At 46.9% G+C, this 19,380-nt stretch overlaps 1 protein-coding gene across 4 annotated transcripts in view; it reads right to left on the bottom strand.

Annotated features, from left to right (window-relative positions):
- The window catches only part of MEGF11 (multiple EGF like domains 11), a 669,285-nt gene that overhangs the window by 184,895 nt on the left and 465,010 nt on the right, over window positions 1-19,380 (bottom strand). For all 4 annotated transcript variants that reach the window (XM_081965210.1, XM_081965211.1, XM_081965212.1 and 1 more), the window contains 2 exons: window positions 12,218-12,430; window positions 2,081-2,255 (listed from right to left, as the gene is read on the bottom strand). In XM_081965210.1, the coding sequence (XP_081821336.1) occupies window positions 2,081-2,255; window positions 12,218-12,430 (388 nt within the window). The remainder of the gene's footprint in view (window positions 1-2,080; window positions 2,256-12,217; window positions 12,431-19,380) is intronic.

Below are 19,380 nucleotides of genomic sequence, written 5' to 3'. Positions count from 1 at the left end.
CAGGGGGCGGTGCTCATCTCCGTTTCAAAGCCGAAGAGCCAGCGCTGCCCGAAGACGTCTCCGTGGTCATGTGGCCGGCATGACTAAATGCCGAAGGAGCACAGAATGCTGTTACCTTCCCACCAAAGGTGGTCCCTATTTTTCTACTTGCATTTTTACTTGTTTTTGAACTGCTAGGTTGGCAGAAGCTGGGACGAGTAATGGGAGCTCACTCCATTACGCGGCGCTAGGGATTCGAACCACTGAACTGCCGGCCTTTCTGATCTACAAGCTCAGCATTTTAGCCACTGAGCCACCGTGTCCCTTTGAGTTATATTCTAATGTGTAAAAGTAAAAAGTTGAGGTGGGAATATTACCTTGTACTGTGCTAAAAAGGATCAGAAGTCAACACTTTCTTCTTCTCTCCCTTATATGTTTTCTTTACCCCTCTCTTTTTCCTTCCCTTAATTTTCTATTTTTACTTTCCTGTGTATTTTACGCATTGATAAAACAATAAAAGTCATGAACTCAAGAACAGCTTTGTCTTCTTTTTCCGTGTTCCAGATAAAACTTCAAACTTCTTGGCTTTGCCACTGGCCAAAAATAAGTCATTATTGGTGCATGTTTCAGGTAGTAGTTGACATACCAGTAAACGGGTCGGCCTCCGTGTCCCTCAGAACAGCTTCCATCCTGTGACATTGTCACGCTCACACACCCACATCTGTCTGTCCTAAGTCCTTGGGAAGGACTCAACAGGCAGACAAAAATGCCAAATCCAGTCTGAACAAGATCTAGTTGACTGTGCGATGAATACTAATACTAATACTACTACTACTACTACTACTACTACTACTACTACTACTAATTATTATTATTATTATTATTATTATTATTATTATTATTATTATTATTATTATTATTATTATTATTATTGAAGATAAACAGCAAGAAAAAATCACAAAGTACCGGGACTTGCAAATTGAAGTTGGGGGACTGTGTAAAAAGAAATCATGTATTGTCCCGATTGTAATTGGAGCCCTTGGAGCAATACCTAAAGGACTATCTCACTATTTGGAAATGTTTAATTTATCAGATTTGAACATTCTGATTCTACAAAAAACCGCCCTACTTGGAACAGCCTATATCCTTCGACGTTACCTTAACAGTTCCTAGGTCCTCGGTTAGGACTCGAGCTGTTGAGCTACCAACCAGCCCCAAAGGCTGCGAATCTCACCAAAGATTAACCATGCAATAATAATAATATATTTTACATCATATATTTTAAGAAGGTACTTGGTTGATACCTAGGATGCTGGCAGCAACCCGTATCAACCATTAGCAGCAGTCACTGGTATTTGTGACACATCTTTAAATGTTCAGTTGACTGAGTTTCATGTTTAATGAATAACATATAATACTAATAGTAAAAAACCAGTGATACCGATTGTCATCGGGGCACTTGGTACCAAGTCCAAGAATTTTATAAAACACATCAAGAAATTGCAGCTTCCCGCAATAACATCAGCGGAACTGCAAAAAAACTGCGCTACTCGGGACATCGTACATCTTAAGAAGGTACTTGGTTGATACCTAGGATGTTGGCAGCAACCAGTATCAACCATTAGCACCAGTCAATGGTATTCGAGATGTGTTTTGAATGTTCAGTTGACTGAGTTTCACGTTTAATGAATAAAGTAAATAACAACAACAACAACAACTGGAAAAAGAACTGGGAAAAAAATCACAAAATACCACAATCTGGCCATCGAAACAACACGATTATGGATGAAGCATGTAACAGTGATACCCATTGTCATCGGGGCACTTGGCACCATGTCCAAGAATTTTACAAGATACATCAACAAATTGCAGCTTCCTGCAATAACACCAGTGGAACTGCAAAAAACTGCGCTGCTCGGAACATCGTATATTTTAAGAAGATACTTGGTTGATACCTAGGATGCTGGCAGCAAACCGTATCAACCATTAACACCAGTCAATGGTATTTGTGATGCATTTTTGAATGTTTAGTTGGCTGAGTTTCATGTTTAATGAATAAAGTAAACAACAACAATGATAATAGGAGGTGGTCAGGACTTACCATATATCCTGGTCCACAGGTGCATTTCCCTGTGATGCTGTCACAATCTGCTCCATTTTGACAATGGCAAACAAGGCGGCAACTTTCACCGTAGAACCCGGGCGCACACGTTTCGTTGCAATAAAGGCCTGCCCAACCAGCTTTGCAGTTGCATTCGCCAGACAGAGGATGGCAACTGTCAAAAAAGAGATCCGGGATTAATCAGCTATTCCGCCAGGAAGAAAAGCAACCCCAGGTCCTTGGCAGCTAACATCTGACCAGGTTGAATGTCGCACTGTGTTTACAAACATTCCAGCTAAAGATCTATGGATATTCTCAGTCCTCCAGGCCATGGTTGTCCCAAGGTACTTGTTTTTCTCAAGGGGCAAGTGGAATTTCTGGTTTTTCTTGGAAGACGTTTCGCTTCTCATCCAAGAAGCTTCTTCAGCTCTGAGCGGATGGTGGGGAATGGAAGGATTTATACTCCTTGCATCCTTTTAGCGAGTCATTGAGGCCATTTGGAGGTTTATCTGTGTCCTCAGCAGGGGTGGGTTCCTGCCAGTTCTAACCTCTTCTATAGAAGAGGTTCCACAAATCTACCGTGCCGTTTAGAACCAGTTCCAGCTCCCTTCCCCCGCCCGTCCGCACATCATCAAGATGAAGAGCGAGAGGAGGAATTCTGGGAGTTGAAGTCCACAAGTCTTAAAGCTGTCATGTTTGAACACCCCTGGGGTATTTTTTTCTAAAGGGTTAGGGGTGCAAGGGTCTTGTAACTTGACAGCTTTAAGACTTGCGTGCTTCAAATGCCAGAGTTTCTGAGCCAACATTTTGGTTGCTAAGCAAGAGCCTTGTTAAGTGAGTTTCACCACATTTTACAAGCTGCCCACGTTCACCCAGTCACATGGCTGGCAAGCCACTCCCACCCAGTCACATGGCTGGCAAGCCACTCCCACAAAGCAGGCCACACCTACAGAAGGGGTTCTAAAAAAATTTGAAACCCAGCACTGGTCCTCAGGGTGATCTGAGTGGTGCAAATGGTTCCTGTGGAGCCGTCTTGGAACTGCTGAAAAGACTTTGTTGTAGATTGGAGATAGATGTTCCCTCACCCTCTGTTATGAGAAGGCTGTTCAATTTTGAGAGGGATGGCCTCTTTAACCCCTCTTTCAAACCAGCGATCCTTTCTATCCAGAATATATGGACAAAATACTGCATTCAGTTCTGGTCGCCACGATGTAAAAAAGATGTGGAGACTCTAGAAAGAGTGCAGAGAAGAGCAACAAAGATGATTAAGGGACTGGAGGCTAAAACATATGAAGGAGAGTTGCAGGAACTGGGTATGTCTAGTTTAATAGAAAGAAAGACTAGGGGAGAAATGATAGCAGTCTTCTGATATCTCAGGGGTTGCCACAAAGAAGAGGGAGTCAAACTATTCTCCAAGGCACCTGAGGGCAGGACAAGAAGCAATGGGTGGAAACAAATCAAGGAGAGAAGCAACTTAGAACTGAGGAGAAATTTCCTGACAGTAAGAACAATGAATCAGTGGAACAGAAGTTGCCTCCAGAAGTTGTGAATGCCCCAACACTGGAAGTCTTTAAGAAGATGTTGGAGAGTCAGTAGTGTAACCATTTGTCTGAAACGGTATAGGGTTTCCTGCCTAGGCAGGGGGTTGGACTAGAAGACCTCCAAGGTCCCTTCCAACTCTACTATTGTATTATAAATATGGCACCATCCAGGTGATTCTGAGGACACAGATAAACCTCCAGGTGGCCTCAACGACTCCCTAAAAGAATGCAAATGACCAGCTGTCTGCAAGGAGTATCAGTCTTTCCATTCTTGACGGTATCCCTCTGTTACTGCAGCCTAGGACTACACTGACTTTATTTTGAGAATGCAAACCAGAATTATAAAGTCCCCAGGAAAAGTTTTACTTGGCTGGCCTAGTTTCTACCCGCAACCCCCCCCCCCTACTTAAGCTATCAACGGAAGAGCTAGCACATAATGTTGTGCCTAAAAATTACCAAGTTCTGTAGCTGTCTTATGCTTCCTCGAGTAACTAATTAAAACAATTAATCAGCTTAATAAAAAAAAATAAGAAAAGTTTCCAACTGACATACTCCTTGAATTATATGTTCCTCGGTTCACACCTCTTAACATTTAGATGAAAACTCATAAAAACAGCCAGTGCCTCCACCCACCTCCGCTTCTATTAATCTCCGTGGAACGAAAACAGAAAATGAAAAAAGCAAAGCAATGGTTTAGTTTCCCTGGTTTTGCGTTGCTTCTTTGTGGCACATACAACTCTACGTTTTCCAGCAACCTGGCACCCGCACAGCTAAATTAAATCTTTCAAAAGTAATAGATGTTTCTTGCAGTCAGAATCCGTATATTACAATTCAACCAAACACCACTTCACCTGGTAAGCATTTCTCCTGCAAGGCGGAGCTTTTCATCAGCATATAAAAGGTTAGGCCTTTTAAAAACAAATTACCAACATGAAATACGGCTATTTTATGAGTGGCACAAAGTTTATTCCCCTAAATAATAAGCATGCAAGAGACAAACAGCAAGAAGAACGGAATCAACAGCCAATACGCCATTCAGGAAAAGCTAAAGGGTATTTTTTAATCTCACTCTCTCTGTCTCTTAAAATCTATATTTCTGCCTTTGGTAATATTCTGTCTCCGCTCGTATCTCCTGACTCTGAATCTTATCCTCCTCTGTGCAAATTCCACTTATGAAATTCACTGAGTAAAGCGAAATGGACTCAAAAAGTTGTGTCTGCCTAGGTCTCTATTTTACTTTTTAGTTCAGCTCTAGCGAAGTGTCCACTGTTGATACACGGTTGATTCTGGGGGGGTCAAGACTGAAGACCTTAGCTTGGAATTAGATCTACGGTGGAAACTCATTACTCATCCTTAATTGGTTCTGGGAGGCACGATGAGTACCAAAAACAATGTGTCATGCCTGCAAGCCATCTTTTCTTTTGGACTTCAGGCCTGCCACATTTTCTACTATTCATTTTCTACTGTGGGAAAATGGGAGGGGGGTTATACAGAGTTGGGTGATATGTAGCCATAACAGCATTCTTTTAAAAATTCAAGGTCATCCTTTGTCTCTGCACCTGGCCGGAACTGGATGGGTGGATTCTGTCTTCGTGGGAGCAGAAGATTGGACCATGTGATGGACTTGTGGGTATGGGAGCAAGATCTTGAACTTTCAACTGGGTAGGAAAACCTGGGCACATTCAGATTTGGGTTTTCCCAGATGTGCCAACATGGCTCCCTTAATAAATTGGAATTTTGAGGAATCCTTTGCCTCGCACTCTGATTTACTTTTGGATGCTATTTGGAACCTTGACATTAACCCGAATCTGAAAGTTCCCAACAAATTTTTCCCATAAGGAATAATGTAGTAAGTCACAAGGCAGTCGACAAGTTCTAGCTTGAGCGTCAAGTACCAATCAATGAGTAACAGGACAAGATTTTCGTATCAAAATGCATTGAATGCAAGTTGTCCTTCGACTTATGACTACCATTGAGCCCAACATTTATGTTGCTAAGCAAGACATTTGTTAAGTGAATTGTACTCCATTTTACAGCCCTTCTTGCCACAGTTAAGCGAATCACTGCAGTGGTTAGTAACACGGTTGTTAAGTGAATCTGGCCTCCCCATTGACTTTGCTTGTCAGACGGTCGCAAAAGGGGATCATGTAACCCCAAGACACTGCGACCGTCATAAATATGAACTAGATGCCAAACATCTGAATTTTGATCATGTGACCCTGGGGATGCTGCAACAGTCGTAAGTGTGAAAAATGGTCATAAATCACATTTTTGTGCTGTTGTAACTTCGAATGTCAAAAAGAACCGTTGTAAGTCAAGGATTAATTGTACTGAATTCAATGAGTTTCAAAGCAGTTGAATACCAAGATACACGCTGTGCAAGAATCGGATCCGATGTTGGACACTGGTATTATGTGCCTTGGCTATGATGATAATGCCACGGTTAGACTGGAACCCAAATCCTTACAGACAGATGTCCTTTGAGAAGGTCATAGGTCCTTCATCTTTTGGTACCTCCTTGTCTTCGAAACTTAACAAGCTGAAGTCAAGTTTCTTGGAAAGTTAAACCCTGAAATGCCAACACAACGCATAAAAAATACATCTATGGATCCATGCCTGCCACTGTCTCTCCTGTCCCCCGAGGACCAAGATAAGGCTGAGCGGAATGATAGATTTTACCAGTTGAGTGACTAGACTCATTCATTAAGAGCTGCAGATACCATCTGGAGACAGGACTGTTTCAAGGCAAGAAAGCAGGTACAAACAGATAGGAAGTTAAAAAGAAGCCAGCCGTGAATAGAGATCTGGCTGGATCTGAAGCATACAATGCAAAATATTATACTGGGGGAATAAATGCTAAGAAGGTCATTTATTCCTAGATCAAATTTGAAAGTCCTACCTAGCCTTCATTAAGAATCCACCTTAACGGATGCAACAATTCATGAAATGAGGGTAAAGGGTAAAGGTTCCCTTCGCACATATGTGCTGGTCGTTCCCGACTCTAGGGGGCGGTGCTCATTGTTTCTTGTCCTGCCCTCTGGTGCTGTGGGAAATAAGTTAACCCCATCTCTTCTTTATGGCAGCCCTTCAAATGCTGGAATACTGTTGCCTTTTCCCCCCTGGTCCTTCTTTTCTTCAGACTAGCCATCTCCAGTTCTTGCAACTATTCAGGTGGTCCTATACAGGTAATCCTTGATTTACAACAGTTTGTCAAGGTAAAGGTTCCCCTCGCACATAAGTGCTAGTCGCTTCCGACTCTAGGGGGCGGTGCTCATCTCCGTTTCAAAGCAGAAGAGCCAGAGCTGTCCGAAGACGTCTCTGTGGTCATGTGGCCAGGCATGACTAAACACCAAAGGCGCACGGAATGCTGTTATTTTCCCACCAAAGGTGGTTCCTATTTTTCTACTTGCATTTTTTACGTGCTTTTGAACTTCTAGGTTGGCAGAAGCCGGGACAAGTAACGGGAGCTCACTCCGTCATGTGGCGCTAGAGATTTGAACTGCCGAACTGCCGACCTTTCTGATTGACAAGCTCATTGTCTTAGCCACTGAGCCACCGTGTCCCTAAAATGAGGGTAGGGAAACTCTTTATCCCTAAGTACACAAGGCAAACTGTCAAAAAAGGCACGGCTGGCTAAAAACTCTGGAAAAGAACTATCAATCTGGAAGCAAACCTGGTTGAGGCCATCTTTGAGGCTTCAGGGTTGCCACAAGGCAGAAGAAGAGATGGGTCGAGGGCGGAATAGATAGTTTATAGTCAAAACAAAGTTTTCCAGTGGGAACCAAGGACATTCTCACAGGGGGCTGGCCAGAGGAGGAGCAAAATAACCAAGCAACCAGCAAGCAACTGGATTGCACAGCGTGAACCTGGGGGAAAGGGGAGACTTTCATTTTTTAATTAGGTGAAACCCACGGGAAACTTCAGAGTCGGCTTTCCCCAGTTGTGCCAATATGAAGCATCCAATAAATTGTTCCTTGAAGAATATACCTGCCTCGGAGTTCTGCTTTCAATGGGTGCATTACTTGGAACGTTGACAGGAACCTCATCCAGAAGACCGGAGGTCCAGGAAAACCTCCGTCTAGCGGAAAGTGCACTTTTTAAAACCATCCGTAGGTTCCTGTAGCACAGTGTTTCTCAAACTTGGTGACTTTAAGTCCTGTGGACTTCAACTCCCAGAATTCCCCAGCCAGCTATGCTGGCTGGGGGATTCTGGGAGTTGAAGTCCACAGGACTTAAAGTCGCCAAGTTTGAGAAACACTGCTGTAGCAGAAGGACTGACGGACGCATGCAGAAGCCCAGAAACAGACACTGCCCATGCCTGACAGCACAGGCTGCTCTAGCCAAGACCTCCATGAGAAGGACGCCAGGCACCCTACATCAATGATTTGGAATGTATGTGCGTGTGTGTGTGCCGGAGTGCCAGAAACCCAAAGACCAGCTGACCGCCATGCGTGTGCCTGCCTTTTGGCTGTTTTGGGGCTCATTTTTGGCCCACAAAACGGCCTGTTTTGGGGCATTTTGGGGCCATTTTCAGGCTGTTTTCGGCCATTTTTTGGCCCGTTTTCTGGTGCTCCAGAACCCGCAAAGACCAGCTGGCTGGCACATTGGAAACCAGAAGAGCAGCTGACAATGGCACGTGTGCCCCCAGAGAGGGCTCTGCGTGCCACCTCTGGCATGTGTGCCATAGGTTTGCCATCATGGTCCTAGATCATTAAATGTCATGTTCCTCCATTCCTGCCTTCCGTGCCTTCCCCAATCTCCGCAGTTTCTCCCCAGAGTGTCCAGGCTTTCTTCTCCATTCCTGCCATGGAGAGGCACCTGTGGAGGGTGGAACCTGCAGATATCGGGGAAGGCACAGGTGGCAGAAGGTAGGGCACGCTGGGGGGAAACTGCAGACATCGGGGAAGGCCCCATCCCCATGCAACAGAGACCCGAAGACCAGCTGGCTAGCAGGAGGAGTGCGCGCATACGCGGAAGAGCTGGGCTGGGGAGACAGCTGGTGTGCCCACAGAGAGGACTCTGCATGCCACCTGTGGCACGCATGCCATATCTTCACCATCAAGGGGTGCACAGTTTCTTACTTGAGCAGGGGTTGAACTAGAAGACCTCCCTGGTCCCCGGCCTGCTACACTTTCTATTATTCTACTATGCCTTTTCTATTGTGGGAAAATGGGAGGGGGATTGTACGGAGTTAGATGATATGTAGCCAAAACAAAATTCCTTTCTAGAAAGCCAAGGTCATCCTTTGTCTCTGCACCTGACCGGAACTGGATGGGTGGAAGCTGCCAGCATGGCAGTGGGAGACTGGACCATGTGATGGACTGGTGGGTGTGGGGGCAAGATCTTGAACTTTCAACTGGGTGGGGAAAACTGGGAAGCTTTCAGATTCGGGTTTTCCCAGATGTGCCAACATGGCTCTCTTAATAAATTGGAACTTTGAGCAATTCTTTGCCTTGGACTCTAATTTACTTTTGGATGCTATTTGGAACCCTGACATTCTATTCTTAATGCAGAAAACATTATATTCTGCTTTCTTTGCCCCATTTAAGATACTGGTTAGGATATAAAGCCTTCCACATCTGAAGCAATTATCTTTTGAGATGCTATTCCAATAGAGACTGTTGATCTTACTTGCTTAGAACTTCAACAAGGCACATTTTGTAAGTCCCTTCATGAATACATTCTACCCTGATAAATTTCCCTCCCCCCACTTTGCAGAGACTACATAATGAAACGGTTTGAGATTGGCTCTTCGCTGCAGAAGAGTCCTAAAATCTGTTTTTTTATCCGGGCTTTTTAAGTCGAGAGGGTCCCCTTTACCTCTTCGTTTGAATCATTTTAATTGTTACATTGGATTTTAGCTTGAACCCGAATTCACTCAGTTGCGTTGAGCTGCGAAACGAGAGTGGGGCAGCGCCTACTTTTTCTTACATTAATGGACACAATGAGAACCCAACACCAGTTTTATCAGGTGAAGCTACATGAAATGGGCACAAAGATTCATGTCCCCAAAAGCAAAGTTGGGATTATGAAGAGAAGCAGTTCATAGCATCAGGATGCGTGACAGAGGTTGGCTCCTTCGAGATGAAAATGTATCTAACCGTTGCTAGACTTCTCCAACAGAAAATTAGCCTGGATCAATGCAAAACTGAGAGGGGGGAAATGTGTCATTTAAGAACTGGGATTATTTTTCTACTAACGCTCTTTCCTTTCCTTTCCCTTCTTCCTTTTTTTCCCCTTCTTCCTTCTTTCCCTTCCCTTCCCTTTCTTTCCTTTCTCTTCTTCCTTTTCCCCTTTCCTTTCCTTCCCCTTCTTCCTCTTTCCCTTCCTTCTCTTCTTCCTTCTTTCCCTTCCCTTCCCTTCCCATCCCTTTCTTTCCTTTCTCTTCTTCCTTTTCCCCTTTCCTTTCCTTCCCCTTCTTCCTCTTTCCCTTCCTTCTCTTCTTCCTTCTTTCCCTTCCCTTCCCTTCCCATCCCTTTCTTTCCTTTCTCTTCTTCCTTTTCCCCTTTCCTTTCCTTCCCCTTCTTCCTCTTTCCCTTTCCCTTTCTTTTCCTTCTCCTTCTTCCTTTTTTCCTTTTATTTCCTTCTTCTCCTTTCCTTCCCCTTCTTCCTTCCTTCCCCTTCCCTTTTCTTTCCTAGCTTGCCTTCTTCTCTCTGATGGAGAAAGCTTCTTGCCTGTGTCGGATGATCTGGCTTTAGCAAAAGAGCTAGAATTTATTTGATTTGTGGAGCCAAAGGCACATAACTAAGGCACCAATCATACCACTATCTTACAGAGAATTTCAACTCTGTAATCTTTGAGACAGGAGCTTAACTCCAGGCAGAGTTTGAGTGATCTCCGTTAAAACTTCTACCTTGCTGTTTGTCTCCAGGTTGAAAGGGGTCACTTTGGACTGTAACTCTGGAAGGACAGAAAAGGTCAGATAAAATGCTTGTTTGAATTGGGGTTGAGAGAGTCGAGCTGTTCCGAAATAATCAAATATGGCAGAAATGGAAAAGAGGCTCAACGCAGTATGATCACTTGCAGAAGATCGGAAAGAGTTCACCAACTTTTATGAGTGTACAAAACTGCGGAGTGCAAAGTAAAAGAGCAACAAGAAAGCTCCGTTGTGATCAGACATCCATCAGCTCAAGAATGCCAGAAACCCCCCTCTACCTGCTGACCAGGTGGTGCATCCATTCAATGTAGATCGTCTGATGTGGACAAGAAATGAGATGAAGCCAAGGTCAAAATCAACAACCACATCATGGACTGAGTTGCATTTACTGTGAGTTTCCTCAGTCAGGGAGAAGAAAGGCAAGCAAGCAAGAAAGGAAAGAGGAAGTTCCCAGAGAGATAGGATCTTAAGACTGGGAGGGACCATTGAGGTCTTCTACTCCAACCCCCATACTCAGTGTGAAAATCTTCAGACCAGACAAATGGCTGTCCTTGTCTTTAAAATGATCTGCAAGAAGAAGATTGGACAAGAGTCCAGAAAGTGCAGGGTACCTGAAGAGGTGCTGAATCAGCAGAAGATTCGCTCTCTGTGGAACCTCCACCCACTGGTTCGTGTTCTGCCCTTAGACTCTACGGAGAATGAATCCACACCCTTTTTTCTGCAAGAGCTCTACATGCAAGGGAGGATTTCTCAGAGGAAGCATGTGGGGGGGGGAAAGCAGATTGTGAAAGAGGAAGGGAGGGAGGGAAGGAGGGACGGAGGAAGGAAGAAAGGAAGGAAGAAAGGGAGGGAGGGAGGAAGGAACGGAGAGGAGCAAGGAAAGAAGGAAGGAAGAGGGGCGGGAAGGAGGGATGAAAAAAGAAAGAAAGGAGGGAGGGAAGGAATGAGGGAGGGAGGGAAGGAAGGAAGGAAGAGAAAGGAAGGAAGAAAGGGAGGGAGGGAGAAAGGTAGAAAAAAGAGGAAGGAAGGAAAGAGGGAGGGAGAGAGGAAGGAAAAAAGAAAGAAAGGGAGGGAGGGAAGGAATGATAGAGGGAGGGAAGGAAGAGAAAGGAAGGGAGGGAGAAAGGAAGGAAGTAAAAAGGAAAAAAGGAAAAAAGAAAGAAAGGAGGGAGTGAATGAAGGAAGAAAAAGGAAGGAAGAAAGGAGGGAGGGAGGGAGGGAGGAAGAGAGGAAGGAAGGAAAAAAGAAAGAAAAGAGGAAGGAAGGAAAGAGGGAAGGAGGGAGGGAAGGAAGGAAAGAAAGATGGAGAGATGGAAGGATGGATGGAAGAAAGGAAGGTAGGAGGGAGGGAGGGAGGGAGGGAAGGCGGGTCAGGAGCCCCACTCACTGCCTTCTGCTGCCTTGCTCACTGCTGGCACAAGGTCCTATAGAGACTTCTCCCCACCTTGACTCTTGAAAAGGGTGAAAGATCCCATCAATCATATTTTAAAGACGTTCTTCTCCCCACTTCAATTTCTCCCTTTTCCATCTTAGCCCAGCAAGATGCTCTTCTTCCCATTCCCACCTGGCAATCCCCCCTCCCCATTATTTGCAGTGGGCCCAAGAGCAGGAGAGGAATCCCTTCCCTTAGGCAGAGAAAGTGACGTCTTCCTCCTGGCTGCTGGAAATCGCCTCACTCTACACCTTCTTCCCCTTTTGCAGGAGTACCGCACACATACCTGACTGTGTTCGGAGGATGACACGGGCACCGTTTGTTGCATTTCAGGCCGTAGTATCCCTCAGGACAGATCCGCTCCTGACAATGGATGCCCTTAAAGCCCGGATCACACAGGCAGGCTCCGTTGACGTGGTAGCACTTGGCTCTGTTCTCGCAGTTACACTTCTCCACACACTGGAAGCCAAATGTCCCCACCGGACACTCCTCTTGACACCTATGAAGAAAGACCAGGGACTCAGCATCAGATAGTCCACTCTGGAGGACTTGCAAAAGGCTTGGGTTTTGCAGGACATCCATGACTCTGGTGTCCAGAGGAGGCAGCGACGTGCAATCATGTGAGGCACAGGGGAGGCACAGCCTCACTCACCACTGTCATCATGAAAAGAAAAGAAAATGTAAAAGGAAAAAGGCGAGAGCTGAGATCAGTTAGTTGCTGCCTCACCGTGGATGACTGCTTAACTGTTTAAAAAAGCCTCTAAAATAGCGCCCTCTACTATGAGGCAGGAGAACTGCATGCCTCATCTAGTCTGACTTTAGGCGTTTATGATCACTCGAGCAGAGTTAAGCAAGGGTTAAAAGCCTAAAAATTCCTGACGTAGGTGAGGCACGCAGTTCTCCTGCCTCATAGTAGAGGGCGCAAAGGAGAAAAAAAATGCTGTCGCTTTAAATCGGAACTGAGCATGCCTGGCTGTGGAATTCTGGGAGTTGAAGTCCACAAGTCTAAAAAAATTTGAAACCCACCACTGTGTCAGTGCCTCACCAGCCATAAACCTCACCGCACGTCACTGAGAGGAGGGGAGGTCCACCCATTTTAAAATGGTCAAGGTTGAGAAACACTGGTCTAAACCAGACATCAATCAGAAGCCACAAGGGTTGGCTCCGTACAACATCCAACCCAAACTCCCAATCTGTCAATACTCTGTCAATGTTGCATGGGATTTGACCAGCATGAGACCATTTCTGATGCTCTCAGACAGGGTATAGTAGTGAGTTGTTAGTTTGCTCTGCCAGATTAAACCCAGCATGCTTCTTTCCAACATGAGAAAATGCGTGAAGGTCCAACCTGTTGTTTCAGAAACTTTGAATGTCCTCTAAACCAAGGGTCTCCAAACCTGGGAACTTTAAGACTTGTGGACTTCAACTCCCAGAATTCCCCAGTCAGCCAGCTGAGGAATTCTGGGAGTTGAAGTCCACAAGTCTTAAAGTTCCCAAGTTCAGATTATTTAAAGTTCCCAAGCATTTATTATTTACAGGTTTGGACACTCTGTCCAAGAGAAATGGACTCGATTGTATCCAGCTGCCCAATGTACAAAGAAACCGAGGGTGTTGTGTTAGCAACATTCCTTGGTTTCTGAAGGAAATCATGTCATTTTTCCCACTGAGAAAGAAAAGAACCTTTAAACGAACCGAGGTTGGAGGTTCTCCTTCACGTTTCTTCCCCAAGGGAGAGGTGAAGCTTCTGGAATGATTGAGTTTCTGCCCTTAGTTGAAAACTGATCATCATCATCGTCTTTTAACGACCCCATAATCCTTTGCGGGGTGAAGTCTGGGCAACTGAGTGAAGCCAGCAGAATGTTTTAATGGCCAGATGCCCTTCCTGTTGCCAATGAGGAGTTTTGTTCAGCAGATATGTTCTCACTGTGTCCAGAGTGAGAAATATTTGCCTCTACCTAGGATCGAACTCACAGGTTCTTGATTGTGAGGTGAGAGCTCCACCTCCAGGCCAGTGACGTGCGGTGAGGTTTATGGCTGGTGAGGCACTGACCCAGTGGTGGGTTTCAAACTTTTTTAGACTTGTGGACTTCAACTCCCAGAATTCCACAGCCAGGCATGCACAGTTCCGATTTAAAGCGACAGCATTTGTTTTTCTCCTTTGCGCCCTCTACTATGAGGCAGGAGAACTGCGTGCCTCACCTACGTCAGGAATTTTTAGGCTTTTAACCCTTGCTTAACTCTGCTAGAGTGATCATAAAATGCCTAAAGTCAGACTAGTTGAGGCATGCAGTTCTCCTGCCTCATAGTAGAGGGCGCTTTTTAGAGGCTTTTTTAAACAGTTAAGCAGAGTCATCCACGGTGAGGCAGCAACTAGCTCAGCCTGACCTCAGCTCTCGCCTTTTTCCTTTTACATTTTCTTTTCTTTTCATGATGACAGTGGTGAGTGAGGCTGTGCCCCCCTGCCTCCCCTGACTGCACGTTGCTGCTCCAGGCCCTATACCACTCCTAGTTGAAAACTAATAGTGATCTCTCTAAATCCCTCTTTATGTTGGCCTAAATTGCATCTTATGTACCAACAGGTTCATTGGACCCTTGTTGGATTTGCAGTTCTCCCAGGGTGGCAATACAGCTCTTGGCTCTTCGGTAGCCCAAGACAAACATTTAAATGTGTGCTTTAGAAGTCGTTGGGTTTAATTAACATGGAAATGTGCAAATTAATATAAGGATGCGAGCATCAGCCACAGTAAATGCTTGTTTGACCATAAATGACAGTAATCTTTACAAAGGCTATTACTGTACAATTTCCTTCGTTCATTGGCGCAGCCCCCTGAGTAATTACACAGTCTCCCCTAGACCATATTAATCCACGATTGAAGCTCTTCAGTGTTTTGAAACCTGCAAGAGCCTGCAAAAGACTTGGATCTTCATCATAGCACCATTTTTGGAAGATCATTTTTGGAATGGAATGCAGAGGAGCCGTGGTGGCGCAGTGGTTAGAGTGCAGTACTGCAGGCTACTTCTGCTCCCTGCCGGCTGCCTGCAATTTAGCAGTTCAAATCCCACCAGGCTCAAGATTGACTCATCCTTCCATCTTTCTGGGGTGGGTAAAATGAGGACCCAAATTCTTGTGGGCAAGAGGCTGACTCTAAAAAACGCTTAGAAAGGGCTGTAAAGCACTTTGAAGTGGTATTGCCATTTTTTCCTCCCTCCCTCCCTCCCTCCCTTCCTTCCTTCCCTCTCTACTCAGCCCTCTCTAAGTGGTTTACAGAGTCAGCCTATTGCCCCGGCAATCTGGCTCCTCATTTTCCCGACCTCGGAAGGATGGAAGGCTGAGTCAATCTTGAGCCAGTCAGGATCGAACTGCTGGCAGTTGGCAGAGTTATTCTGCAATACTGCATTCTAACCATTGCATCACCACGGCTCGACATTCATACAGGTTATGGAATACCAGAATTAGAAAGTTCCTTGGAGGTCTTCTAGTCCAACCCCCCTGTTCAAGCAGGAGACCTTATATCATTCTGGACAAATGCTGTCTGATCTCTTCTTAAAAACCTCCAGTGATGAAGCAACATCTGAAGGCAAGCAAGTCATGTCATCCCAGATTAAAATGTTTACTGTAACTGCCTCGCAGAGAATCTACTGTTAAACATTTTTTTGTTGGTTGGTCATTTTGCACAGAATACAGAGCGTTAAAATATGACAAAAAGAGAGAAAATATTTTAGCAGATATTACTTGCCTGGGAAAAGAAAATGCAGCAATAAAATTGCTTAATAGGAAAAAGAATGTACAGCGGCTGATTTAATTTAATATAATTTTGACGAGAAACAAACAGCCTGTGAAAAACATCAAGTAGTTTAGCTGCTGTATATACTATACACTTCTGCCTGACTTTATCATCTGTGATAGTGATTTTAAGGCATTTTAGTGGGTAGAACAATCTTCTGCTACACTCTCATTGTGCCCACCAGGCTACCGAGCATTTCACCAGCCCCGGGCCCAGGGAAGGGGCGGCGGGGTGGCAGCAATTATTCGGGAGGACTTAGAGCTGAGGGAGTCTACTGTGCCACAGACGTCCGGATGTCAATCCCTTGTTGTGAAATGGGGCCCTGGGAGACAGTTGGGCCTGCTGATAGTATACCTGGCTCCTCGCTATACATCAGCGGCCTTGCCCGAACTCCTTGAGCTGATCGCATCGGTGGCGGTTGAGACCCCAAACTTTTAGTGATGGGGGACTTTAACCTGCCATCGATGGGAGAAGCATCAGAGGGGGTTCGGGAGTTCATGGCTTCCATGACAGCCATGGACCTGACTCAAATGATTCAGGGCCCAACACACGAGGGAGGACACACTCTGGACCTTGTTTTTGTCTCTGGCCAGTGGCTGAGTGATCTGGGAGGAGGGGACTTAACCATCACTCCCCTGTCATGGTCAGATCACTCACTCCTTCGTCTTGACTTCCCTGGTGCTACCTCCCGCTGCAGGGAGGCGGAACCGGAAAGTTCCAGATGGTTCCGCCCCAGGCGCCTGATGGAACCTGATAGGTTCCAGACGGAGCTTGGGCCACCTCCTGTAACCTTGACCCGCCCCCGGGTAGAGGACCTGGTGGTTGCGTGGAATAATGCAACTACCGGGGCCTTGAACCGGGTGGCGCCTTTGCGGCCTCTCCGGCGGCAACGATCCACCCTGGCCCCTTGGTTTACCGAGGAGCTAAGGGTGATGAAATGCCGCAAGAGACGTCTAGAGAGTCGTTGGAGATCCTCTCGCTCCGAATTTGATCGAACACAGGCACGAGCCCATTTAAGGACGTACCTTGTGGCATTGAGAGCGGCCAAACGCCAATATTGTGCCACTCTCATTGCATCCGCGGAGAACCGCCCTGCCGCCCTGTTTCGGGTGTCCCGCTCCCTCTTGTTTCAGAGGCCGCGGGAGGCCCCCCTACAGGGCAGGGCAGAGGAATTTGGTAAATATCTGCAGGATAAAATCGCCCAAATCCGGAGAGACTGGGTTCCTGTCAGTGGTCCAATGGAGACGCCCATGGCGAGTCTTGAGGAATCGATCTGGGAGGAGTTTGACTTGGTTGCCATCGAGGATTTGGACAGATTGCGTGGACGACTGCGACCCACCACATGTTTATTGGACCCGTGCCCCTCCTGGCTTGTACTGGCATCCTGGGAGGTTACATGAGACTGGCTCCTGGGCCTAGTGAATGCTTCACTGAGCGAGGGGTCTCTCCCGGCCGCCTTGAAAGATGCGGTGGTGAGACCCTTGCTCAAGAAGCCTTCCCTGGACCCTTTGGAGCTGGCCAATTATCGTCCTGTCTCCAACCTTCCCTTTCTGGCGAAGGTTGTAGAGAGTGTGGTGGCCTACCAGTTTCCACGACATCTGGAGGAAAATGATTATCTAGACCCACGCCAGTCCGGCTTCCGCCCCGGTCACAGCACGGAGACGGCCTTGGTCGCGTTGGTGGATGATCTCTGGAGGGCCAGAGATAGAGGTTGTTCCTCTATCCTGGTCCTATTAGACCTCTCGGCGGCTTTTGATACCATCGACCATGGTATCCTGCTGCGCCGGCTGGAGGGGTTGGGGGTCCGGGGCACCATTTTGCGGTGGTTCGGCTCCTACCTTTCTGACAGGACGCAGCGTGTGTTGGCAGGAGAAGAGAGGTCGACCCTACGCCCCCTTACTTGTGGGGTGCCACAGGGGTCGGTCCTCTCGCCACTCCTGTTCAACACATATATGAAGCCGCTGGGTGAGATCATCCGTGGTTTCGGGGTGGGATACCATCTGTACGCTGATGATACTCAGCTGTACTTTTCCACCCCGAACCACCCCAACGAGGCCATCGAAGTGATGTCCCGGTGTGTGGAAGCCGTACGGATCTGGATGGATGACAACCGACTCAAGCTCAACCCCTCCAAGACGGAGTGGCTGTGGGTACCAGCTCCCCGGTTCAGCCAATTAATTCCATCATTGGCCATTGGGGGCATTCAACTTGCCCCCGTGGAGCGGGCGCGCAATTTGGGCGTCCTCCTGGATGCCCGGCTGTCCATGGATGACCATGTGACAGCCGTGGCAAGGGGGGCGTTCCACCAGGTTCGCCTGGTGTGCCAATTGCGCCCCCTACTGGACCGGGACGCCTTACGCACAGTCACTCATGCGCTGGTGACGTCTCGCTTGGACTACTGTAACGCTCTCTACATGGGGCTTCCCCTGAAATGCACCCGGAGGCTACAGTTGGTCCAGAACGCAGCCGCGCGGGTAATTATGGGGAGTACTAGGTACTCCCATGTGACACCGTTCCTGCGCGAGCTGCACTGGCTTCCTGTGATCTATCGGGTGCGTTTCAAGGTCTTGATAACAATTTTTAAAGCGCTCCATGGCTCAGGACCTAGTTACTTGCGGGATCGTATTCTGCCCCATACATCCCTGCGACCAATCCGCTCGCACAGAGAGGGCCTCCTCCAGGTGCCGTCCACTAGACAGTGTCGCGGGGCGGCGCCTAGGAGTAGAGCCTTCTCTGTGGCGGGCCCAGCCCTGTGGAATGACCTCCCCCCGGATATTAGGAATACCTCTGACCTCCGCTCCTTTCGTGTAAAGCTCAAGACCCACCTTTTTCTAGTTGCTGGCCTGGCTCAACTTTGATCTAACCATATCGCTCCTGACGGGTTTTTAACTGGGTATTTTAATTATATTTAATTATTTAGGGGTTTTTAAATACTGTATTTTAATTGTTTTTTATTTATCAGCCGACCTCCTTTCTGGAACTCTGCTGTGTGTGTTTGCACACGCGTGTGTCTGCTTTCACACCTAACCTTCTGGCCCTTGGATCTGAGGAGCCCCTCGATCTCCCTAACTGCAGCATCAATGCTTTCTTTGGCTGAGCAGTTGGCAACTTCCACGAATGAAGTGCAAATATACGGGTAGCAAGATAATGTTGCAGGATCCGTCACTGAGCAAAAAAAGAATCCCTGCGGATTTTACTCTGCTACTCCTTGACAACTATAAAGGGTGGCGCTCATCTCCATTTCAAGGCCATTGAGCCAGCTGTTGTGGCCTGTCCCGCTGGCCCTCTCCAGCAGCCGAATCAGAGGAAGAGGAGGGTCAGGATCAGGGCAACATGAGACCTCTGAGGAGGAAGAGGGAATGGAGAGAGAGAGAGAGAGAGAGAGAGAGAGAGAGAGAGAGAGAGACGGAGCCTGGGCTGTCCGTCAGCCCTCAGATGGAGAGTCAAAAGCCCCCAGGTCTGGAGGTGGCTGATGAGGAAGAGGAGGAACAGTTGGGTCCAGTGTCTGACGTGTGGATGCACAGAAGGCAGAGGAGAGGAGAGTAATGGAAATCTATGGGCCGGTCCTTGGGATGGAAGAGCCACTGCTGCTAGCAAGGCCCCATCCTAGCTCTGGGGAGAAAAGGCAGGGGGCAGAGATGAATAGATGCGGCAGACAACTATT

Source organism: Natrix helvetica (genome assembly GCF_964273705.1).
Source record: "Natrix helvetica genome assembly, chromosome: 12".
NCBI classification, from domain to species: domain Eukaryota; kingdom Metazoa; phylum Chordata; class Lepidosauria; order Squamata; family Natricidae; genus Natrix; species Natrix helvetica.
This window is presented reverse-complemented; position numbering and strand designations above follow the sequence as displayed.